Source organism: Phaeodactylum tricornutum, chromosome 22, assembly GCF_000150955.2.
Source record: "Phaeodactylum tricornutum CCAP 1055/1 chromosome 22, whole genome shotgun sequence".
In the NCBI taxonomy this organism is placed as follows: Eukaryota; Bacillariophyta; class Bacillariophyceae; order Surirellales; family Neidiaceae; genus Phaeodactylum; species Phaeodactylum tricornutum.
The window spans coordinates 540219-563122 of record NC_011690.1 but is presented as its reverse complement, the minus strand read 5'-3'; the positions used below and the strand labels follow the sequence as shown (position 1 = coordinate 563122).

At 48.2% G+C, this 22904-nt stretch overlaps 10 protein-coding genes across 10 annotated transcripts; 4 read left to right on the top strand and 6 right to left on the bottom strand.

Moving 5' to 3' along the window:
* Positions 1 to 57: 57 nt before the first annotated feature.
* PHATRDRAFT_16036 (predicted protein) lies at positions 58 to 611 on the bottom strand (the record flags this gene model as incomplete). Its single annotated transcript, XM_002184124.1, has 2 exons — positions 58 to 477; positions 546 to 611. Coding segments are annotated over 2 exons (486 nt in total), but the record flags the coding sequence as incomplete, so codon positions are not given.
* A 1903-nt stretch (positions 612 to 2514) lies between these two features.
* On the top strand, positions 2515 to 6811 carry PHATRDRAFT_49540 (predicted protein; the record flags this gene model as incomplete). Its single annotated transcript, XM_002184238.1, has 2 exons — positions 2515 to 4185; positions 4265 to 6811. 2 exons carry the CDS (start codon positions 2515 to 2517, stop codon positions 6524 to 6526), a joined length of 3933 nt encoding a protein of 1310 aa, XP_002184274.1. The 3' UTR covers positions 6527 to 6811.
* A 579-nt stretch (positions 6812 to 7390) lies between these two features.
* PHATRDRAFT_49539 (predicted protein) lies at positions 7391 to 8110 on the top strand (the record flags this gene model as incomplete). The annotated part of the gene is made up of 2 exons (XM_002184237.1): positions 7391 to 7638; positions 7735 to 8110. 2 exons carry the CDS (start codon positions 7391 to 7393, stop codon positions 7961 to 7963), a joined length of 477 nt encoding a protein of 158 aa, XP_002184273.1. The 3' UTR covers positions 7964 to 8110.
* PHATRDRAFT_49538 (predicted protein) lies at positions 8085 to 9452 on the bottom strand. The gene is made up of 2 exons (XM_002184123.1): positions 8658 to 9452; positions 8085 to 8578 (listed from the first exon to the last, which is right to left on the bottom strand). The coding sequence occupies exons 1-2, from the start codon at positions 9405 to 9407 to the stop codon at positions 8102 to 8104; spliced, it is 1227 nt and encodes a 408-aa protein (XP_002184159.1). The 5' UTR covers positions 9408 to 9452; the 3' UTR covers positions 8085 to 8101.
* Positions 9453 to 10056: 604 nt separating this feature from the next.
* PHATRDRAFT_40264 (predicted protein) lies at positions 10057 to 10596 on the bottom strand (the record flags this gene model as incomplete). The annotated part of the gene is made up of 1 exon (XM_002184122.1): positions 10057 to 10596. The coding sequence occupies one exon, from the start codon at positions 10594 to 10596 to the stop codon at positions 10057 to 10059; it is 540 nt and encodes a 179-aa protein (XP_002184158.1).
* A 447-nt stretch (positions 10597 to 11043) lies between these two features.
* PHATRDRAFT_49537 (predicted protein) lies at positions 11044 to 11875 on the top strand. The gene has a single exon (XM_002184236.1). It carries the CDS (start codon positions 11107 to 11109, stop codon positions 11827 to 11829), a length of 723 nt encoding a protein of 240 aa, XP_002184272.1. The 5' UTR covers positions 11044 to 11106; the 3' UTR covers positions 11830 to 11875.
* Positions 11876 to 13031: 1156 nt separating this feature from the next.
* Positions 13032 to 15956, bottom strand: PHATRDRAFT_23306 (predicted protein; the record flags this gene model as incomplete). Its single annotated transcript, XM_002184121.1, has 4 exons — positions 13032 to 14155; positions 14231 to 14680; positions 14723 to 15725; positions 15810 to 15956. Coding segments are annotated over 4 exons (2724 nt in total), but the record flags the coding sequence as incomplete, so codon positions are not given.
* A 511-nt stretch (positions 15957 to 16467) lies between these two features.
* On the bottom strand, positions 16468 to 17403 carry PHATRDRAFT_40261 (predicted protein; the record flags this gene model as incomplete). Its single annotated transcript, XM_002184120.1, has 1 exon — positions 16468 to 17403. The coding sequence occupies one exon, from the start codon at positions 17401 to 17403 to the stop codon at positions 16468 to 16470; it is 936 nt and encodes a 311-aa protein (XP_002184156.1).
* A 402-nt stretch (positions 17404 to 17805) lies between these two features.
* PHATRDRAFT_49534 (predicted protein) lies at positions 17806 to 19913 on the bottom strand. Its single transcript, XM_002184119.1, has 3 exons — positions 19818 to 19913; positions 18402 to 19788; positions 17806 to 18289 (listed from the first exon to the last, which is right to left on the bottom strand). The coding sequence occupies exons 1-3, from the start codon at positions 19907 to 19909 to the stop codon at positions 17936 to 17938; spliced, it is 1833 nt and encodes a 610-aa protein (XP_002184155.1). The 5' UTR covers positions 19910 to 19913; the 3' UTR covers positions 17806 to 17935.
* A 44-nt stretch (positions 19914 to 19957) lies between these two features.
* Positions 19958 to 22893, top strand: NTT1 (nucleotide transporter 1). Its single transcript, XM_002184235.1, has 4 exons — positions 19958 to 21089; positions 21218 to 21542; positions 21671 to 22197; positions 22288 to 22893. The coding sequence occupies exons 1-4, from the start codon at positions 20538 to 20540 to the stop codon at positions 22714 to 22716; spliced, it is 1833 nt and encodes a 610-aa protein (XP_002184271.1). The 5' UTR covers positions 19958 to 20537; the 3' UTR covers positions 22717 to 22893.
* The last annotated feature ends 11 nt before the right edge of the window (positions 22894 to 22904 follow it).

Below are 22904 nucleotides of genomic sequence, written 5' to 3'. Positions count from 1 at the left end.
AGGTATTTGGCTCATTTCGGATGAGTCTCCCATAAAAGAAGCAACTTGAGGGTCGACTCGAGCAACCTCGTTTGTCAGCACGGTCATAATTTCTTGAAAAGAAGGCCGCTCCTCCGTGTCGTCGGACCATGCGTCTTTCATCAATTGCTTGAGCCCTTCCGGCCACTTCTCTTTGACGGCAGGGCGATAGCCTTTCTGGAATACTCTATCAATAAACATGGAGGGGGAATAGAACCCCATCGGCGGTTCAAGGGCCATCATATACCACATTAGCATGGACCAGCTGTAAATATCAGCTTTAAGATTATAGGGCTGTCGTAGGCCAACCTCCGGAGCCATGTAGCGCACAGCCCCAGTAAAGCCAGTCATATTGTACAATCCGTCCACGTTACGTTCTTCCTCCCGAAGCTCCTTCGCCAACCCGAAATCGAATATCTTTAAAATACCTTCTGAATCGAAACCAATGTTGTCGGGTTTCTATGTGCCCATACAAAAGAGCGTAAGTTTGGTGATCAATCGAGAATGCAATCCCCTTGCGTACTTACCAAATCGCGGTAGATTATGCCTTTGCTGTGTAAATAGTCGACGCCCTCGGCAATATCGTAGGCCACAAGTAATCGTTCCGTCAAAAGGCTCGAAGCCTTGCGTCGTCCACCTGTCATCATTCCAGTGATACCTTTGGTCGTCCGATGCAGATGCATCCAGGAATTCAGTCGCTTAGGCAGAATCTCGGGTAATTCGTCTATAATAATAAAGTATCCTGGAGTTTCGTGTGGAGGTATGCTGCACATACCACGTAATTGTAGAATATGCTGGTGGTGAAGAGAGGCGAGAAATTTGGCTTCGAGGGCGAGGTCAACATGACCGCGAAGGAATGCCACCCGATCGTTCTGTAACAATTCGGGATCGACATGCTTGACGGCATATGTACCGCCCTGCTTGGACCAAACCCTGCGTGCTAGACGTTCGCGCGAGGATACGTCAATATCAGCATCGCTATGAGAGCGAGTACGGGAAGTTTTGCTTAAGGACGACGATGTTGATTGCAATAAGCGACGCGATCGCCATGTAGAATAGGACTGTTTCTTGGCACCATCGAGTCGGATGGCAGTGATTTCTCTTACCACGCAAAAACCGCCGCGACCAACGACCCTACCAAGAATGACTTCATTGATGTCAAAAAGCGGAATAGTAGCTTCTCCTTTTTTGCAGCTATTCGGGTCGTCTCCTTCACTATCGTCACTGTGATCGAAGAGTGTTGACGCTTGGATTTCCTTTTCCAGGATTTTTTGTGCCTTTTCTAAAAGAACTTGGACAGTGGCGGTCGCGTAGGAGGACGGATTTTCAAATCGAGGCATAATGATTGACAATGTGGCAATCAATTTTATTGGGAAGGAGTTTGCTCCCCTTTTGATACCAGACGTTAGTCTCACTGTCAGTTTTTCAATTTGTGCAAATAAAAAGCCTGATGATACTTGCACACGTTCCGGAAATACAAGCGCTGCTGTCTGGTTTTCAGATCTTTTCCTGACAAAAGCAGTCGAACTATGGATTGGATTTGATTTTAGCTTTTTGGGAGGATGCAATGTACTTCGAAAGCGCTACGGTATGCTGGATTCCTGGGAAAGTGCCGGCAAAATGACATTCCTGTCAGTGCAGAGTGACATGACATGGGGCATTGCAATGAGGTAGGCAACATGAGAAAAATGAGTCGACTGTGACTGTAAATTTGCCTATAAGGATCTCTACCTGTCCGTGTGTACGATTTGCAGAAATTCTGTGGTTGGCAAAGAATGTCACATATCTTCCTACCATTTACAGTTCGTTTGTTGACCTCCGAAAAGTCCGGATGTGGATTGTAAAATCTATAATTCTGCTATGAGGTACTGTTGCTGGAGACACGACTGTTTTCCTTCAGTAAAAAGGGGGCGGGCGTGCTCGGAAACATCTTGAGTTTTCCTGTACCTACAATTTTATTCAGCAAAATCCGAAGCTACAAGTAGAACAAGATAGCAGAATGTGGTTCATTTGCGATATTAAGCTGCTATATGTTGATTGGATAATCCGCATATGTATGTGAATGGGGACCAGTTGATGTGACAGGGTTTCGTGAATTTCTGCATAAATTAGTAAATGTCACTGTCGATGTCTGTGTTCCATTTCCTATATACACAGATACAGACAGACAGTGAAGGGCTCAACGCTCTTCTGCTCTACTGCTAGAAGGCCATCGTCCTCCCATCCGAACCACGGCCGTTTCGGTGTGCGTCTTGCTAGACTGCGAGTAAAATACCGCTTTTTCGTCTTCTTTTCCTCCTTGTCTCACCCGTCTTTATCGCTCGTTCGTCATTAACAGGTGTCGAGAATGCATCAACAAAGACTCATACACTCTGCATAGAACAGTCGCTAACGATAGATAGGAAGCCGACCCATTAAGGACGTACAGAGCTGGTTCATACATCCCATTGGTGTTCTTTGCTTCGCAGAATCGCTCCATCTGACTGATAACGAATCATGCCCAATTTCGTGCCCGCACAGGAAGCTGGCGCTCAACTGCCGAACCCAGCTCCCAATCAGCTCGACGAGAAAATTGTGTTCCGTAATGGCCATTCAGATATCACGGCTGCTAGCTTGCCGAGCGTTTCGACTGGTCTGAGTTTGAATAACGACCGTTTGGATGAATTAAAAACGTCGGAAGCATCGCATTCCTTGGAAAATTTCTCTTCAGCAGATCCTCTGAAGAGTCCTGATGCGGAAGAAAGTCTCCGACCGGTTCTGATGGACACATCAGACTCTATTTCCCCCCTGATGCCCGCTCATGTCGATCCACTCGCTGCATCAAAAGCCTCTGTACCGCAAACAGCGTCTCTCGAAACAACCGGCAACGATGATACCACTTCTCCATTTGTTGATGGTGCAATAGATTCTATGGAATCCTTCCCATTAATCAAAAATGGGGAGGATCAAAATATCGACTCGATCCAAGATATCTTTCTTCCGCACTTGACAGAACACTCCGAAGTTTCTCCTTTCCACAGTGGTGCTCAATCTTCCTCGCCTGCAAAAGCACATGGAGAGCACGGCGTTACCAATATACCCCTTGCGAACGAATCTTATCATCATAGTAGTACCGATGACGACGATGATGATTCTTCCAACGACGAATCGTCGTACTTTGCTGATCCAAACAACCTACCCTCTCCCAAGAGTGGACGGCGTTTCTCTTGGTCCAGTACGGCTTCAGCTCCGCAGCTTCCTATCGTCAATCTTCAACGCCAGCGCAGCTATACGCGTGAAACCGACGCTAGTCTTTCCCTATCCGAAGACAGTGAGAACGGAGAAGACTGTGACGACAATATGCACCATTCCGACCCGGGATTTCCGTCGCACCCTCGGACGAGCTCATCTCTCGTACCCACGCATCGTGCACGAAACGTTACCGACCTACAAACGTACCCGATTATGCGTATGCATTCTGTCAGTTCCCTCGTCAGCACATCTTCGCACAATAGTTCCGGAAGTGACGATACCAGTCAAGCAGAGCTCCGGCATGCAACACAAGGCAACTACTATCTAACTCAGTCTAGTGAAGTCAGTGGACGGACATCGCCGACGATGGGAGAACATCCGCGCTATCCTCAACCTTCACCACCGGTGATTGATAGCCTATCTGCCGCAAACTCTGACTTCACGCTGTCTCATCCACAACCTCAATTTTTGACTGCTGAACAGTGGGTTGCGTCGATGGCAGCGTCGGGAAGGCAGCGGCAACCCACCTATGAAGCAATGGACATTCCACCTGCTAGTCTCAGATCAAATAGCAGTGCGTGGTCCATGGAAAATCACGCGTTGGCTTACAGTGGAGATGGACTGACTTCACAAGGAACCGATAACACGCACACAGCTGCCCCTTCCATCCCAGACTCCAACAACGGGGGTGGAAGTAGTGGGGATGGTAAATTTGCTTACTATCCGAATTCGAACAGCGTGGCCTCGTCAACTGGAGACAACGCTCGCGGTGGGTACTCCTATGGAAGCACACAATCGCGAGCGGCGCTGACCAATCAGAATAGCCTGCCGTCCGAAGAGGACGACATTGAGGATGAACACCGCGATGGCAACGGATTCAAAGTCTATTGGCAACGTTGGATCATGCTGTTCTATATGTCAAGTCTAAATCTTCTGGTGCGTTGGCTTACTCAACTGTGATTGCTAACTTTTGATTCACGTTGAACTAATGAACCCTCCTTTCTTGTTTTGAAAGTCAGACTGGACGTGCTATTCGGTCGCACCCATCGCGGTCATGACAGAAGAAGCGTTTGGAAGTATTAATCCTGAGCTCTTGGTCGTTATTTTTCTGGGTGCCAACGCCATCACCACTGTTTGCGAACCAATAATTCTCTCGAGATTGGGCCTTCGTCGTACAGTTGTATTTGGTGCGCTCTTGTTAATGATTGGAAGTATTATTAAGAGCGGTGGTATGCCACCGATTATTCGTGCCGACATTCAAAAGGGAGAAGGCGAATGGCGTGTCTACTTTGGATTCTTCCTCGTCGGATTATCGCAACCCCTGTACCAGTGCACTCCAGCGCTGCTTTCAGCTTCTTGGTTTCCTGAACGCGAACGCACCATGGCAACGGGAGTCGCATTAAACGCTAACCAACTCGGAATTGGCTTCGCGTTTATTTTCGGTACTTTGCTGGTAGCGAATAGCGATGATATTCCCAACTACTTTGGGTTGCTCAGTATCATTTCCACTCTGACTTTCTTGGGAACTTTGTTCCAGTTTGATGATGCGCCTCCCACACCTCCGTCGGATACCGCTCGTGTCATGCGTGGAACACTTCAAACTCAATTACCCGGCTGGGGGGAATTTGTTGCGTCAGTGCAGAGTTTAGGAACGTCAACACGTGGTCTTGCCGAGGCTGTAGGTCGGGCTGGAGTGCCTCAACGGGACTTCAAAACCATGGACAACGCCCCTGTATCTTCGGCCGGTACAGCCACCACCACTGCTGCCGCTAGAGCGAAAGCCAAACCATTGCCAGGGTCTGGGCAGCGCTCCGGTCGCACTTCGTCGAGCCGCAAAGGCCATCGTAGTTCCAACAATATCGTTGGCCGCCAAAAGAAAGTCAAGGTATCCAGAGAACAGCTTGAGACGGGTATTCTTGCAATGGGACCCGATGCCGAATTTCATGGACTCAAACCTTCTCCGGTCAAATGGGGACGAGTTTCAAAAGATCCTCTGACGGATTCTGGCAGTGGTGACCGAGTCTTCGCCGCGCCGTCTCCTATGATGCAGGGGCCAGTTGGACAGACCAACAATGAAGTCGAGGATAATTCCTCCGATGAAAGGGAGGATGGTCTTTCGCAAGGAGGCTTACCTTACGCAAGTCAGGATCCAATGCATAGAAATTCGGTATACCCTCCGGGTGGCTATCCTGTTTTTCCACCAACGCCGTACGGTGCTCCGGTTGTCAATTACCAGTATCCGGATTATCAAAGCTATCATCAGTACCCGCAACCCGTTTGGGACCCTCGATTCCAGCAGTATGTGTACCCTCAATATGGTCATCCCCAGTTTTACCCACCTCCGAATGACGCATTCCACTATGGACACCAGCAAGCTGCACTCCCGCTGCATCCTCGTTCGACAGGACGGGCGTCCATATACCCGTCTACGCCCGAATTTATGGACGAAGGAGCGGAACCTGTTTTGACCATGACGCCGCATCATCTGGATATCAACATTCGTGACGATCAAGTCATCTTGTCAATTAGAGCTTGCTTGCGGCGCCCAGGGTTTATCCATGCCCTCGTGGCGTTTACTGTATCGGGCATAGTCATCAACACCCTGTCAACGTTCATGGATTATCTCGTTCGTTTAAATGGAGTTGGGCGTGAGTACACAGGCATTGTCGGGGGATCGTTCCAATTCTGCATTATGATTTCAAGTTTGATTGTTGGGACGCTTACGGATAAGACCCGGGCGTACTACTCGGTGACAGTTGCGATGCTTGTTCTAGGTGCCTTTGGATTGGCAGAATGTGGTGTGAGTCTCGATAGCAACCGAGGTAGTGAGCTACGCTATGCTCTCGTCATTGTTGCCGTTTTGGTCGGGCCGCTGCAGCCTGTGTCCACCGAACTCGGTGTTGACGTGGTATATCCATTGAGTGAAAACACTGTTTTGGTGATTCAGCAGCTCTTTTCCAATCTCTTGAGTGCTCTTTTTATCCCGTGCTTCAAAGCTATGAAAGATATTGGGATTGGGAGTGGCGATCATGAGCATCCGGAATACACCTTTTCATTTTATCTCTTGATTGTGTTGCATGCTACCGCGACTGTATTTTTTGCAACGTTCAACGGACGGTACCTTCGTTACGAGCATGAACTCGAAAAAAGAGCGATCGAAGAGCGCAGGGTCGAAGCCAAGGCAAAAGCCGAACTGAGAGCCGCTTTCGTGCGGGGCGAAGCATATTCTGACGGGTTACCAGAAACTCAATCTTTGATGCAGCATCCATTTGTTTAGTACACAAATCAATTTCCTAAGGAATGGAGTCATGGATTTCACAAAAGATCTTGCTCAGCAGCTTCCTAATTTCATGCCTGTTTTTGCCAATCGTATCAAGTAAGCAGCATCATGTCTCATTGCGAGTGATGCGGAAACTTCACAGTCAAGTTTTGCCGGGCCATTTATGATGAACTAGAAAATTGCAGCAAGAACCGACCAGAACTGTACCGGGATCACTTTAGCTTCACTGTTAGCAAAGTAGTGTAATTACTAACTGTAAGCAGAGGCAGCCACAGCTTACTTACTGTTGCACTTCCGGCACTGATATATGAAATCTGTCCGATGAGACCAACCGTGCATTACACGGTACAGACGTGTTGAAATACTCGTTCGTTCCCAGTAGATTATCCGTATCTACTGCCTAACCTAGATGTAACCGTTCCGTTCGTTACCTCGTTCTAAGTTGTGAGTTGCTTCACATTACGTTTCTATCTACTTCCTGTATTGAGATGCTGGTCTTTTGTATCAAGTCATTCAATCGTAGCATCCATCACGCTTGTTATATATTCGGTCATATAACCTTTCACTGGGTTGTTTGATAATCGTTTGGGTAAATCCGCTTATACTTCGTCGGTGACTGTGGTCGTGAGAGTCTTCTCAGTCACTGGCATAGTTTCAGCTCTGGACTTATGGATATTGGAGCCCTACTTGCACGTCCTCATGCGGGCTCGTCTGCCGTCGTACCACTCTCGTTAACACAGACGTTCGACTTTCATTAGGGTTTTCTATGCTTCCAGGGGTAAGGGAAGCACACCGGAAAGATTTCGTTTACTGTTATTTTCAATTTCCTGAGAAGAGTGTGTGTGATCTGTATTGGTTACCATGGTGGTCGTTTCGATAAGCAAGCTAGTCGCTTTTTTGGCAATTTCCCTCTCAATCAATGTTAGCGTGGTCGCTGCAGATGTAATTGGCGAAGAAAGCGGTCCCTTTGCTTCACTGCGTGAACAATATGCTGCCCTTTCGCCAAAGGGACAGTTTGTGACTGGAGCATGCGTAGGCTTTGTCGGCACTAGGATTGCACTTACCTCCGCCATGGGAGCTGTCAAAATCGCAGGGGCTGTCTTCGTAACGTAAGTTACATTGCTATGCACACACTGGAATATTTGCGTTGGGAAAGGCCAACGATGCAATTGCTCACTTTAAAGAAATGTGTCCAAAAAATACAGCGCCGAAGTTTTGCATTACACCGGGATCCTTGACGATTTGCCTCCTTTTTCGAATGAACAGACAGCTTTATTCAGCAACCTCAAGAATAAGGCGCTACGACACACCGAAAACTTGCGCGTCCAGATCCGGCGACAGCTCAACCCCAACAGTGTACAAACTTTTGTCGACCGTGAGCGGATGGGGGCTCTGGGAATGGCAGGAGGGGCGGTAGTCGGTTTTTTGTTTTAGGTTTCGTAATATGGGCTTCACAGATAACTATTACTTTGCGCGATGAAAAGATTTGAGAAGGGAGTCTCACTTACAAAAAACAGTATCAATGAATCTATTGGCAAAGCATTACTATCTCGTTAACTTTTGACAGTGAGTTTATATTTCAGCCATTTCCGTTACATCTTCAAACTTGATTTGTTCATTTACATTCCGAACCAAGGTCTTGGCGCCATGATCCGGCTGTAACAATGATGCAGCGTCCTTGGGCTTCTTCATCGGGCGTTTTCTCCTAGCAGCTGCTGACGTTTCTTGTAGCGTCGTTTGGGTATCTTTTGCAAAACGCAAAAGCTCTCGTATTTCGTAACCGCCTTTACTCAATTTTTGCTCTTCAATGTCAAAGACTGTTTGTGTAAGGTAGTTGGAATACTTTGACGAGCAGTCGGCACAGCAGATCAAGCCGCCAGGTCCACCTTTGGGGCAGTGCTCGTCGTAATTTATCTGATTTGGGCCGGCATCGTACACATGAGGGGTCCACACTATATCGCGAGTAAACAAACCGGGCAATGCCTGGTGCCCTAGGTTGCCTGTCGTCCGAGCGCTGTCGCCAGCCGACACAGACAAAAGTTGTAGATTCTATCGAGGAACAGGAGCAAACAAAGATAACTCAACATAAGAAAAAAAACACGATGAACGATTGCACTCTCCAACATACCTGTAGGGTTTCATCTCTGCCGAATTCTAAATCGAAGCTGTTGTCGTTATCAATCTCATCACGTCCGTGATCTCCCTCGCTAGCGGTCTCTTCGACTTCCTCAATCACTTCTTCGAGGACTTCATCATAAGAGTCGTCGTCCGATTGATCGGCTTTGCCTCTCGCCCGAATAGCAGCGTATCTGGTCCGTTGTTTCGCAATATTATCGGCAAGATTTTCGTTGTCTCGCTTAGCGCGACGGACACGTTCCCTCACATATTTGATCTCCTTTTTCTTTACCTTCCATTGCTCTTCCGTCAACCCCCATTTCTTGAGTCTTTCGAGCAGTAAAGCATGATTTCGCGCTCTCACGCCAGCCCCGATTTTCGCTTTGTCGGACTCACTTCGATTCCTTCCCTTATTCCATGGGTTTTTGCCCTTGTTGGCCCGAGATATGGCACTACGGCTTGCTTTCGTATGCTGGTAGCCGCCATTTTTAGTCAGACGTTGCGATGAGGATAAAAAAACCTCGTCATTTTCGCTACCGCTTTCTTCCCATGATTTTCGTTTTCCTCGTTTTTTTTTGGCGGCAACAGCGTGGGGACTTTGCGCGGCGGTATTTGACTCGTGGGGAAGATGTTTGGCGACGTCCTTTTCGCGATGCTCTTCGTTGCCGTCTAAATCATCGAAATCGCGGTCGTGCTCATCCTCGTTCTCCTCTCCCCAATCACTTTCTTCTTGTATCTTGTCAGTCATGTGGCCTGCGATCATTTGTATGATGTCGAGATTAGGAAGCTGTTACATATTCAATTACCATGCAGAAGAAGCTTGCAAAATAACACAAAACGAAATCCACGACCAAGCAGACGCGCATATAAGAATGGGAAGTATCTCGAGCCCTGCCCTGTCTTTTTATACTGGACTTTGGTTACTTTCAAACTGTGAACACCGTTGGCTTCCATAATTTACATCATACAGTTTATACAAATTTAGAAAACTGCAACGATAACGGGCTAAAACGTGTCTGTGGGACCAAAGGATTGTAGATACGATAAAAAGACGTAAAACAAAGACTTATAAGCATAAACCCAAGATAAAGGGATATTGAACCCCGATATGCTTGTCGTAGGGTTTTTCTAAATTGAAAGGGAGTAACAGTAATGTTTTATTGATGGTGTGGATAGGGACGTCCGCTACCCCTCGGAAGGCCTCCTCACCTCCCCGCTGGTCGACTATCTACCAGGTCCTTTGCTATTCCAATACATGTTGGATCGACAATCAACTGCCAACCTTGTTTGGCATATTTGTTCAACCCAGCAGGCCGCGCGCTACTAAGTAGGCGAGGTCCACAATTGACAGTGAGTGCTTAGTACTGATCTCGTCTATGCGGCCGATGGCTATGGAAGTTTTCGTTGGCCTTTTATTCATCATCATAATTCAATTTACCCTTTGGTTCGTAAGAGGCAATGCGACGTGGATCTTGACCTGCCTGCCGGAGCTGGTCTAACTTGAACGCGGTACAGCCCATTCCATCAAAAGCTGTGCCATTAATCGGTGATTTCTGCGCAAAAAATTGTCGTAGTTCGTCTTCGGCAAAGTAGTGAAAGAACGAGCCAATGTCGCTTTCGTCGGCTTCGGAGCCTTGAAATTTCACACGCACTGCCATTCCTACATCAACTTGTTCGGCACAACAACAGGTAGGATCTACGTCACACTTTTCCCAGGTTTCTTGAACAATCCCTTGTCGGCCCCGCAATGTGATTCCGGCTTTCATGACATCATCCAGTACTTCTACACTATCGCCGACTTGGAACCAGTAACTGGCCGATCGATCCCGCATGGTCCAATGAAACGGGAGTGTCGTTTCTGGCGTAGCAATGGTATTCTGTGTAAACGTTGAGCGCATTGTATAACTACGCGTCAGCGATGCAGGAAGGAAAATCAGGAAGAGCAATTTCATGATGCCACGCAACAACATTACTTCTTTTTGGCATCCGCCTCTCGTCACGTGATACGCAGTTCGGCTCTGTGAATCGTACGGAGATAGCGTGGTATAATCACTGCAATGGCGGGTAGCAGAGGTAGCTCACAAGCTCCAGTGGAATCGTCTCGCTGCCACTAGCTAGTAGCTGCAGGGCAAACCTGTATTGACCTTGCAGTTTATGTAAAATTTAAGAAAAGCGTTTGGATTCTCAAATTCACTGTCAACGCAATCCCTGTAGTAGGATGTCGTGTTTCGGGCTACGTACTCTGTAAGATGGATCGACAGACGTTTGCAGATTAATACGTTGTGACGTCCTGACACTGCGGACTGACGGTGAAAAAGGCTGGACGGGATTCGAAGCGTTTTTCTCTGGACAGAGTGAGAATGCGTATTATACCATAAAGCATAAGACACGGCCAAAGGATCCGCAAATAGCAAGTGTCCATCGATTGCTTATCACAGACAGTAAGCGCAAATCTGGTTGGGATGACCGTGGGTCGAATATTTGCGTTGCTGTATTTGCTTTTCAGCGCTAGCCTCGTACTGAAATTTGCGGAGGCGTGGACTTCGTTTCCTTCCTCTCTTTACGGAACACACGTGCGATGCAATACCGCTCTTTTCGTGTCCAAAGAAGATTCGCAACGCTTCAAGGAAGAGGCGGAGCGATTACGAAAGGAAGTCTCTTTGTTTGAGAAAGAGAAAAACGCCATCGCGGCTGAACAGCGACGGAAAATTGAAGAGGAGCAAGAAGCTCAACAAGTTTTGCGAGAACGCTATTCTGCTGTGGTTCCCATTCTCAAACCTAACGGCGAAACTGTCGAAGAACGCGTTAGCTTTCCACCGATCTACAACGACGGATCGTTCATTGCAACGTGTGAGGCCTCTTTGCCCCTGGGACTCATTCTAGGGGAGAGCGAATTATTTGCGGCCACTACAGTGGTCGACGAACTTGCTCCGGGAAGCAATGCTGAAGCGGCGGGTGTACAAATTGGTGATATTGTCCGCGCTTTTACGGCCTGCAGATTGGAAATGACCATGCCCACCTGGCAAGTGTTAGCTGGAGGAATTGGTGTTCCCAAGACGAAACGATTCATGTATTCGGCCGATGGCCGTCCGTTCGAAGAAGTTATGGAAGCCGTGGCTTCCAATCGGCAGGATCCAGCGGAGAGACCAATGTTGCTCGTTTTGGAACGCCGAAAAATCTCGTAGACCAAAAACACACTTTCGACTCTGGATCGCCTTTGGACTGACTGTGAGAATCACAATCGATTCAGGCGTGCGCGGGGGAGGCTAGTGCATAATACTACGCCTCTCTTCAAAAGATCACAAGGCGAGATTGTATTGTTACGGGATTCCACATTGTACGTACGGTGTCCAGGCTTCGCCTCTAGGCTACCTAGCTCTTCTCGGAAAATGCAAGAGTGTTTCTATTGGTCACGAAGGACAATTCATTGTCAGAGGATGCTGAGTGGAACACTCTGGTCATCGTCAAGCATAAGTATAGACTGAACGCTGCTCATATGTTGTAGCTGCTCTTTGATTTAGATGACACTCGTAGCTTTTTCGCATACTGTAATCTTCCAAGAGTGCAGTCGATCATTCAGAACGTCTTCTGGACACCCTTGCTGCGACGAAGGAATGGGCTATTAACAATGAAGCCGAGACAAGAGCAATCTGGCTGTGAAAAGCTTGTGAACCCGCTTCGTAGCCATTAGAGAGAAAGCCTTGTATACTGCACACAACTCGCGTACAATAATATTCTATCCTTTCCGACACGAGCCTTCTATTTGTTCTGCGAAAACCACAAGTTCACAGAAATGCATTAAATGTAAACACCTTTGACTAAATCAAAGTCAGAAGAAGTTGAACAGCATAAACTCGCTAATAAGTTCAGATCGCAGAAAGTTAAACAGTTCAGCAAAACCATCCTAACGCCTACCGAGTCACCAAGTCGAAAGGATGGAATTACGAACTTATCTGAAAACTTAAACAGGCATTCGAGCCTGAAAAAGAGAAGAGCTGCATCTTTGCCGATGTCTTGGGCGTTCACGCATCATAAAGAATTCATCTCGATTCGGAGTGCTGGAAAACGATGATAATGAATGAATACCGTTGGCTGGTGGACTCGTGAGAACAGCGAGAGTCAAACTCACTCACTCATGCGACTATCTTGACTTCATCTTCTTCGGCCTTGGTCCCTGATTTGTATCCTCCCCTTTTTGCTTTCGATCAAACCGCTCATCAACCAAATCTAAAACTAGCTCGCGTTGATGATCTTGGACTTGCCGTACCCATATTCGAACCTGTACTCTGTCAAAAACTTGAAGACTGACTTCCGAGCTGCCGTGCGCATATATGATCTTATGTTGGTCTGGAAGTCGTTGAAGATGACTGTCATCCGATGCTATAGGTAGCTTCACTCTCCCTTCGATTCCGTATCTAGGAACAATCACAGTAAAGGAAGGCTCGACTCCTTCTGCAGTTTCTACGTCCAATATGTAAGCTTGTTCTTCTTTGGCCCCATCACCGGCAAAGAAAATGAGTGTATGAAGCTGCACACTGGCTCGACCTGCAAGCTGCGCCGCACGATGGCGTCTATTCATGTTGGCACATAGATCATGCAGGTAAGATTTCGATGAGAGGTGAGGTGGTAAAGGGGCCACCCCTACAGCAGCAGCTAACAATCGATGGACGCAAACATCCGCGTAACGTCGAATTGGGGACGTAAAGTGTGTATAGACAGGCGCCGCCAAACCGTAGTGATGCCACTCCATTGGGCGAAACTCTCCCGAGCAAAAGTACTGCGCGGGGCTCATGCATCGGGTCGACAAAATACGAAGAAGTTTGTTCACGTAAGGGTCAGACTCTACAACAGCGGCATCCAGCGAATCCGCTAGACGCTTCGAGTCGTCGATATTGATATCCAAATCCTTGCTCTTTGCTTTACTGATAAGGCTATCAAACATAGCGCGGTTAGGAGCAGGATGCCGTCGAAGTACTGACAAAGTCGGAAAGTGCCGAAGAATTTTTTTCGATACGGTAACGTTGGCCAGTAGCATGAATTCCTCTACGACAGCATTTGCTTCCAACAGTGCGTACGCTTGGACGTCTGTTGGATTCAAGGACTCGCTGTCCAACACGAACTTAACTTCTGGTGATGCCAAAGTCAACGCCCCAGCATCAATTCGACGTTTTCGAAACTTACGTGCAAGAGATGCGAGGCGCTTCACGGCATTCGACTGAATATCGTTCGGGTCGTCGGGTTGGTCAATCATTGTCTGCGCTTGCTGATAAGTAAGGGCGGCAATCGAGTGGATGATGGTCTTTTGAAATTCAACGTTGAGAATCTCGGCCTCTGGTGTGACCTCCCACAGTACCGAAAAGGCGTACCGATCTACATTTCCTTTCAGACTGCAAAGGTCTGTTGTTAAGAGGCTGGGAAGCATGTCGAGTCGCTTATTTACTAAATACGTCGACGTCGAACGATTCGCTGCTTCTAGATCAATCGCGGTACCTGCCTGGACGTAGTGTGTCACTGCAAAAGAATCCATAGTGTGTTGTCAGATCGAACATAGGGGCTAACTGTAGACAATCCTTCTCCCTAACGTACCGTCCGCAATGTGCACACCAACCTGAAAGTTTCCGTTGGGTAGCACAGTGCAGTGTAGTGCGTCGTCGATATCTTTGCAATTGGGCGGATCGATTGACAAAACAGGAATGTGCCGGATATCCTGGCGTCCGGGGCTATTGTCTACATCGATGCGGTAATCTTCAGGTGGCAAGCAAGCAAGAACAGCAGCAGGGAAAGGTTCGTGAGGTATGTCATGCTCTTGAAGCAGCACTTCGGTTTCAACGTCTTTAGATCCGGCTGGCCCAATCACCCGTACGTAATGTCCTAGGGGGTAAATAGATGTGGAGGGCCAGGAATCCATAGCCACAACTATGCGTTGACCGAAAAGGCGATCCCGTTGCGTTGTCCGAATTAAAATGGGAGGAATCTTCTTGTCGACGGGAAAGAATACGCAGGTGATTGACCCATCCGGATGCTCGCGTTCATAATCTGATGCAGTCCGCTCTCGATCCGTCAGCTCTGTAGAGTCACTTTTGATGGCGTAAATGGAGCCGCTGTAAGTGGAAAAGTTGCGCCGAATGATTCCAACAACCTTACCAGTGGGACGCAGTGATTCAGCGTCATCCTCCAAAGCAAAGGTGTCGGCGACATTGTTCATTTCACTTATAGTTGGTTCAGCTGTTTCATTAGCGATACCTGGCGCAATAGCTCTGTTTGCCTCAGCCTTACTGGCTTTGAGATCGACGCTCGCAGTAATCCACTTGTCCAAAGGATGCAAAGCCACAGCAACGACATCGCCGTCGACGGCACGATTCCGATCCGTAAAGCTTGGTATCGTCACAGCTACTCGTTCATCGCCTTGTCTAATCGTAATCATAGCGGAATGGCTTCCTGCGGATCGTAGCACTCCCCGGTGGTACATTCCAGCTTGTACTCCTCGTAACAAAAGCTTGGCTTCTAGATGAGCTTCAAAGTAATCCTTTTCGTTGATACCACCCGTGGGGCTAGTATTATTAAATTGTGCGACTTGATCGAGTAGAGATAGACCTGGATTGAACCTTTCTAATTCTTTTACCCATTCTCGCACCGACTTGGCTTGGTACGTTGAGGATTCTTCTGCCGCGAGTGTGCGAGAGCCGGCGTCGTCGGTCAGCAAGATCACTCGCACACCCGTGTTCTTTAAGGCTGTGCCAAAATAGTCGGCTACTTTTCGAATGCGGGCATCGTTTTCATCGTTGATGGAATTTCCCTTGCGCTCAATTTTGGTCTCATCATGTTCGAGCTGAGTTGCAGCATGATGCGGATCAGCAAAGAAGATGCCGCAACGTTTGGTAGTTTTGGTCTTCCCGCCCCCTACTGCTCGCAACAGCTCGACCGTGCGGTCATAAGCTACCATTCGATTGGCCCGACATTCCATTAAAGCCGTCTGAGGAATGACAATATTCGGCATGAGAGAGTCCGCTTGTTCCAAAACATCTATATTGTGCAACAAAACATTGGCATCACAGACTATTAACGCATGGGGTTGACAGGGCTGAAGCAATGCGAGCAATTCTGATGCTGATTCTATCGTTTCGGGTTTTCCTACAACCTCGTCAACCTGTTTATGTCGCTTGACACTTGCATCATCGACAAAGTGACAGCCAAAGCCCAAATCGTCTCGATAATATCGCTCGTTGACGGTTTTGAGAATCTTTCCGGTCCGGGTTTGTCTGAAAAATGCGGGGCGACTGTATAGGGAAGGAGCGCTGGCAATATCGCCCATTTCATCTTCAAGTTTAACATTATGGGAGTCCTCTGAATCCGACATGATGCGTGATAAAGCTGTCGACAGCAGCAATTTGCCTTTACTGTGAAAGAGGAATGCTCTCTGATGATGGTTTCAAGAATACTGGATCACATTGTCTTGGCTTTCATAGTCGATGTACGTTTGCATGACGGTTGGGAACAGACACTTACTGAATATAAATAGCTATAAACACAACCCAAATATTAGGAACGACCATACCACGATGACAGCACCGCTTCCCGTCTGCTCAGCGAAGTTAAGCATCGTCGGCCTCGGTTAGTACTACGGTGGGGGACCACGTTGGAATCCCGAGTGTTGTTCTTTTTGACTGCATACACTGCAATTTTGCTACGCTACCCTTATAATCCTGTAACTGGCACTTACATTACCACCGTCAAACAAAAAATGCCCTAAAAACCAACATCTAAAGATGCACCACATCTATGAGGTATTCTCACTGGAGACCTGGTAGTATTGACCCACTAGGCTAAGGAAACCACAAGCTATGCGTAAATACAGCAATCGAAGCTCCTAAAACGGAACCACCAACTACATCAGCCGGGAAATGTTTGTTGTCGACGACGCGGCTGGCAGCGATAAAAAGAGCCAACATCAAGGGCGTAAGCGATAGGATTGAAACCAATCTAGCCATACTCGGTGACTTGGAGTACCCAACTGTCCAGCGGACGTTCCCGTCGGAATACATTTCTCGGACCATTGTTTGTACACTAGGTACACCAACTCTCGTATGAAGATACAATGCAATCAACGTCATGCCACAAAATGCTGTTCCAGCGTGACCCGACGGAAACGACTTGCGAACATCACCTCCACCTCCATCCGTACAAGTTTCATAGACGTCGTCTGGCTCGCAGCTAACGTAGAAAATGGGTCGCAAATAACCAACGTACAACTTGACGAAATCAATGACTAACAAAGTTATGGCAAACGCCACGAGATACACGCATACTGTCCTGTGTCTATCACCGGCTCGACGAAGCAAGACACAAACGAAAATCTGGGAAAAAAAGGGTAAAATAATCGCCAGAAGCAACAGCAAGAAGTCTGGTATCGTTTCGCCTTCAAATCTTTCGTTGTAGACTTGATTGCGTACGTATATTTTCATGTCTTCAAGCAGCTGGTATGGAATCGGCCGTTGGCGAGGATTGATCGGTAGGCCTCCAATCACCAAGCTCACTATTAAGAAAGACAAGCATGCCAAGAACTCTTTCATATCGGAGGAAGCACACGTAGGATCTGTGGATCGCTCCAATGATGTACGGTGCAGTTCTAATACTTCATTTGAAGTCTCGCCTGTGGAAAGACGAGCTGCGTCTTCGTCAACGAATAGAGAATGATGGCTTGAGCCGCGTTCGACGCTGTGGTCGGATGCACCGTTTTCGGGACCGCTACTACTACTCATTCTTTCTCCACTTGATAAAAGTGTCCTTCGCAAGCTCATGTACACATCGATAGCAGAGATATTGACTGGTAGTTGATTTTCTCTGCTAGCATATGCTTTTCGAGAAACTCTCTTCGAAGCAGCGGCGCCCTCACTATCGGTGCATGCTTCGTTTTTTTCTGGCAAGAATTACAGTTTCGATTCGAATCGCCGTTCGTCCTCTACTCGGAGAGCGCTAGCTAGCGTACTTCGTTGACAGCATTTGCAGGGTTAGGTTTCAGTTTCGAGTTTCACAGACACGAAAGATGAAAACACCGCATTATCACACGATGCAAGGCATAGGTTCTACCACCACAGGGAAGGGCTGTTTCGCAGATTGTTGATTTGAAGCTGTCAACGGCATCCGTTGTGGAAAAAGCTATTCGTTACAAAAATATGATTATACATCAGAGTACGTTTTCGCTTTTGACTGTGAACAATGGCCTGAAAAGAGTCAGTGGAGATCCCGATCGGGAAAATCTCAACTCAATTGCCGTCTGTAGTTTGATCGAGACTAGGATCCGCCTCCCCAGCCCGGGTAGCCTACGTTCAATATCGCCACTGCTAGAGTCCAAGCCATAGATCCTAAAAGTACGGCCAAAAAGATGCCACCACCAATTGGGCTTCCTGAATATTGTTTCTCCGATAGTGTTTCCAGCTCGGTCCGACCGCGGGGTAACCAGCCGATGCAAGCGAGCGGAAGTGTTTGCACAATAGTCGTCAGCAGAGTAAGCTTGAACAATCCATCCAAATTGCCGCTCTCCAATGTTTCCTTGCTGCAATTCCAAATTCCGAGCATCTCTGTGCTGATAGCTGGAGCCAACATCTCTCTGTGCTGATAGCTGGAGCCAACATCATGCCCGAGTTCCTAGAGAGAGAGGAAAAACAAAACGTAAGAGTGTCAATTTTGTCAGATGGAACCCCCAGAAGAAAAGGATACTGTATGGCTAACCTATTGGAATATCCAACGTGATGCATACATACACACAAACACAATGTCCGTACCAGACGGTGGTGAACATGGCGTAGCTCGCCCCTTCCGATCCAGGTGGACAAAGCGCCACCATGAGAATGGCCACCGGCAAAAATTGCACGCCCTCCAAAAATTCGCTAAATGCATCGTCTCCCAAGGCAAAGACAAAAGGGCTTAAGCCAAAAGTGACGTTCCGAATCAACAAAAGTTGCAAGCCGGAAAACAATGCGTTGAGCGCAATGCAAACCTGATAGATACGTTGCCAGCTAGCGTGCAAAAAGCAGCATTTGTAGGTCAACGTCCCCACGTACAAGAGGACGTAGGACGCAATCAAAAGCGAGTTCATTTCAGCGGAGGTAAAGTGCAAGACGGATTTCAAATATTGGCGCCAAGCCGCGTTGGACACCTGTAAAACGTTGAAGACGTATACGAAGGCCATGGGCTGCCAGACGGATCGGGAACAAGCCGTTTTCCATAGTTCAGAGCACTGGTCCCTTGTCGAGGGTATCGGACCATTTCGATCCTCTCTCAGGCAATATACGAGGGGTGCCATAGCTATTGGAATGATTGTCAGCATCAGTACGATACGACTCGCACCGTGTCGACTGTACAAGAGAGTCGAAATGGGAGCCGCCAAGAGAAGTCCGAGAAAGCGAGCGACATAACACGAGGACTGCATTGACCCCCGCATACTTTCCGATTCCAAACGAGCTTTTTGGGCTACCAGAGAATCGGCCATTACGTCGGCTAGCCACATGCCTGTGCCGAACACAAAAAATGCACCGGTCAAGAACGAAATCGACGGAGCACCACCGGGTGCGATGGGTTGATTGTCATCTGCGTAGAGTATAGACAGATTGGATGAATAACCAAGTATCATCATGGTAAGCGAGGCGCTTAACCAACCCAGAGCCATGTAGGGTTTCCGGCGGTATCCACATAGAGGAACATTGTCGCTAAGAAAGCCGTAGAGAAGTTTCAAAGCGGCGGGGAGTGTAGCGACGGTAGCCAAAGTCGTTTGCTGAGCTTCGGTTGCGTTCAGATCGAGTGGATACACGTTGAGGAGTGGCCGCACCAGTCCTTGCATCGTCCCAACCATCAAATAGCACATCGGTATGGCCATATTCTCTTTTCTCCAGAGTTGAAGTTCATTGGGAATAGAGGGCGGATACCAAAATTCGTTCCAAGACCATTCGTTGTGACTACGAATGTCGAGTTCTAGAGCCTTATCCGGGTCCATTGTAAGATGTACTGTTGATTCGCATTGTACTCGGGTGACAACCGTATCGTCGGTTGTCGCGGACGAGTTGCTTGTCTGCGCACAACGTCCTCGATGTACATCCTGCAAAGGCTGGAGTTCCAGCGTATCTATCGCATTTCCCTTCATGAGGAACCTATTGATTCCGCCACCGACACAGCGCACTTTACGTAAATGATCTGGTCTGGCATTGATTCCACTTCCAGTAAGGACCCGCGATCATGACGTTCCGGAGCGACTGACACAGGAACGGCCATCGTTTTTGCTGTCAATGGATGCGACGGAACAGAACACAACCAAACGCAACCGAATCGGAGAGACAACCCTATCGAATTTGGATCCAAGGGTTTCCGTGGACCTTGGCGCAAACGAAGGCATCACGTTGACACTTTGGTTGACGGTCCGTCCTTTTTCCTTTTGGGTTCTGAGGGTGTCTTTCCACAGCTGCCAATCAAAAATTTAAAATTACGTTCTTTGATTGGTGGATCTTCGGGCGTCGAGGTTTCTTCGCCTTTTTCGCCATCTGATGGGCCCAAACGGTACCGAATCGTGTGCCTGCGAATCGAGTGGAAGATTGATGTGACAGGCACTGTGCGTGGGAATCAAGAGTAACATCAACCTTTGTTGTCGCGAGTTCGTAGCGACCGCACGGGTACGAGTACCAACCCTACATACAGAAGTACCGAAGGACCCACACCCTCTCAAAACACCTCGAAACCTTCCACTCGTCCAAATTCCACCACAATTTCAACGAACCTCGTCGTCAGCTGGATCCAATCCGATCCGATCCGATCCGATCTTCTTCACAATCCACCGCCGCTTTTGTGTGCGTGCGTGTCAACCTCCTGTTCCATTCCCTCATCCATTGTTCCGTGTACCGTCAAGATGATACCGACGACTAGCGTTGCTTCTCACCGCAGTGTGGTCCTAGTTGGGCTAGCATGCACGACACTCCTATTGGCGGTTCTATCGCCCTCGTCGACCGAAGCCTTTGCGCCATCTGCGCATCGGTATAGTCCCAATCAAGCTGTTCCCTATTCGGGTTCCCTTGTTCTTCCTCGTGCACGTGGACTAGCGATGGGAAATCCTCAGAATAGTGCCTTGCACATGCAGACGCCTTGGTCGAAGGCTGGCGCTAACAAACGAAAGCCCCGACCGACAATGGTTTCTCCGATTCAAATGTCGGACGCCGCTATTGAGAGCAACGACGACGAAAGCGACTCCAAGAAGAAAGGATTCTTACAGAAGATCAAGTCTATCGTTCCGCCTCAGGAAGAACGACAAAAACTGGTTCCCTTGGCACTCATGTTCTTTTGCATCCTCTTCAACTATACTATTCTTCGTGACACAAAAGATGTACTCATGGTTACGGCCCCAAAATCCGGAGCTGAAGTCATACCCTTCATCAAGACTTACTGTAATCTACCCGTGGCAATCGTAAGTACCTTTTGGTGACGACACGTGGCTGTGTGATGTTGCTGTCTCGTATCTAACATAAAATCGACGTTTTCTGTTTGTGCTCTGCCAACACGCCCGCCACTTTCGGATTATGTTTCTTGTTGCAGGGATTTACGGGCGTCTATGCCAAAATGACTGATTCGATGGAACTCAAAAACGTGTTCTACGCGTGTGTGATTCCCTTTCTCATCTTTTTCGCATCCTTTGCCTTTTTCATCTACCCGAATCGGGCCATCCTGCACCCACACGCCTTGGTGGACGTTCTCGCGGCCAGGTTGCCGGCCAACTTTGCCGCACCGCTCGCTATTGTTCGCAACTGGAGTTTCGCTGTCTTTTACGTCATGGCTGAAATGTGGGGAAGTGTCGTTGCGAGTCTCCTCTTTTGGAGCTTGGCCAATCAGATCACGACCGTCGAAGAAGCCAAAAAGTATTGTACGTATCTGCACACATACCAATTCTCCACACCGACATGATGCAATTATCATGTTGGTTACTGCGCGCCATACATCGCTCACATACGCTTTCCCTTTTCCTCTCGCGCGATTGCACACTTTATACAGACCCGTTGTTTGGACTCGGTGCCAACGTGGCCCTCATATTTTCGGGACAATACGTCAAATTCGTCTCGAATATGCGCGCCAGCTTGGCCCCTGGAGTAGATGCGTGGGCTGTATCGCTCAATTACCTTATGGGTGCCGTTGTCGCCTCAGGTGGAGTTTTGCTTGCCACCTACAAGTATATTCAGGATAACGTTGTTGCCAAAAGTGAAGCCATGAAAGCCCTAAAGAAGTATCCTAGCAAAAAGAAGCCCAAGATGACTCTAAAAGAATCGGCCAAGTTTCTTTTCAGCAGCCCTTACATTCGCGATCTAGCTTTGTTGGTAATTTCGTACGGCATGTGCATCAACATTGTCGAAGTCAGCTGGAAAGCCAAGCTCAAGCAGGCCTTTCCCGATCCGAACTCGTACTCCGCCTTTATGGGTAACTTCTCGTCAGCTACCGGGGCGGCCACTCTGATTATGATGTTGCTCGGCCGATCCATCTTTCAGAAGTTTGGTTGGAGAACAGCTGCGCTGGTCACTCCAACGGTGCGTACTCAAAATGAATACTGACTGAATATCGATGGCGACCGTACTTCTCATTCTAATCTCCTCGTGCTGTTGCCTTTCGTTTGTTAGATGATCGGTGTGACGGGCTTGGGTTTCTTCGCCACCAACGTGTTTTCGGGCGCCATGTCTCCGGTTGCCGCTCTTTTGGGCACAACCCCGCTTATGTTGGCGGTCTTGCTCGGAGCGGCGCAGAATATTCTGAGCAAGAGCTCCAAATACTCTTTGTTTGATCCGTGTAAAGAAATGGCCTACATCCCTTTGGATCAGGAATCCAAAACCAAAGGCAAGGCGGCCATTGATGTTGTCGGCAATCCCTTGGGAAAGAGTGGTGGGGCGTTGATTCAACAGGTTCTTATCTTTGGAGTCGGTAGTTTAGCCGCCGCTACGCCGTATTTAGCCGTGATCTTGGCTGGTCTGGTATTCATGTGGGTCCGAGCCGCGAATTCGTTGGCCGGACAGTTCAACACCGCCATGTCGGCCGACGGCGTGAGCGAGTAAGCAGTACCATGTATCTATGTGTAGGGGCAGATGAAATCGGCGCTGGGTATACGTGTGAAAGCGCTGTCATAAAAGCAATTAGACGTTTGCATAAAGCCATCAGACTCCTACTCATTTGGCGGCCCCAGACCGGCATCCGTGACCGGTAAATAACAGTAAACTCATTGAAAGTGCAACAGAGAATTCTA

Coding starts and splice junctions, on each gene's coding strand:
- PHATRDRAFT_49538 (XM_002184123.1), bottom strand. CDS start 9,407: ATGATCGCAGGCCACATGACTGACAAGATACAAGAAGAAAGTGATTGG. Junction 8,579..8,657: donor GCAGAGATGAAACCCTACAG/GTATGTTGGAGA, acceptor GTTCCTCGATAG/AATCTACAACTTTTGTCTGT.
- PHATRDRAFT_49534 (XM_002184119.1), bottom strand. CDS start 19,909: ATGGCCGTTCCTGTGTCAGTCGCTCCGGAACGTCATGATCGCGGGTCC. Junction 19,789..19,817: donor GACCAGATCATTTACGTAAA/GTGCGCTGTGTC, acceptor CGGAATCAATAG/GTTCCTCATGAAGGGAAATG. Junction 18,290..18,401: donor GACATTGTGTTTGTGTGTAT/GTATGCATCACG, acceptor CTCTCTCTCTAG/GAACTCGGGCATGATGTTGG.
- NTT1 (XM_002184235.1), top strand. CDS start 20,538: ATGATACCGACGACTAGCGTTGCTTCTCACCGCAGTGTGGTCCTAGTT. Junction 21,090..21,217: donor GTAATCTACCCGTGGCAATC/GTAAGTACCTTT, acceptor TTCTTGTTGCAG/GGATTTACGGGCGTCTATGC. Junction 22,198..22,287: donor CTGCGCTGGTCACTCCAACG/GTGCGTACTCAA, acceptor TTCGTTTGTTAG/ATGATCGGTGTGACGGGCTT.
- PHATRDRAFT_49537 (XM_002184236.1), top strand. CDS start 11,107: ATGACCGTGGGTCGAATATTTGCGTTGCTGTATTTGCTTTTCAGCGCT.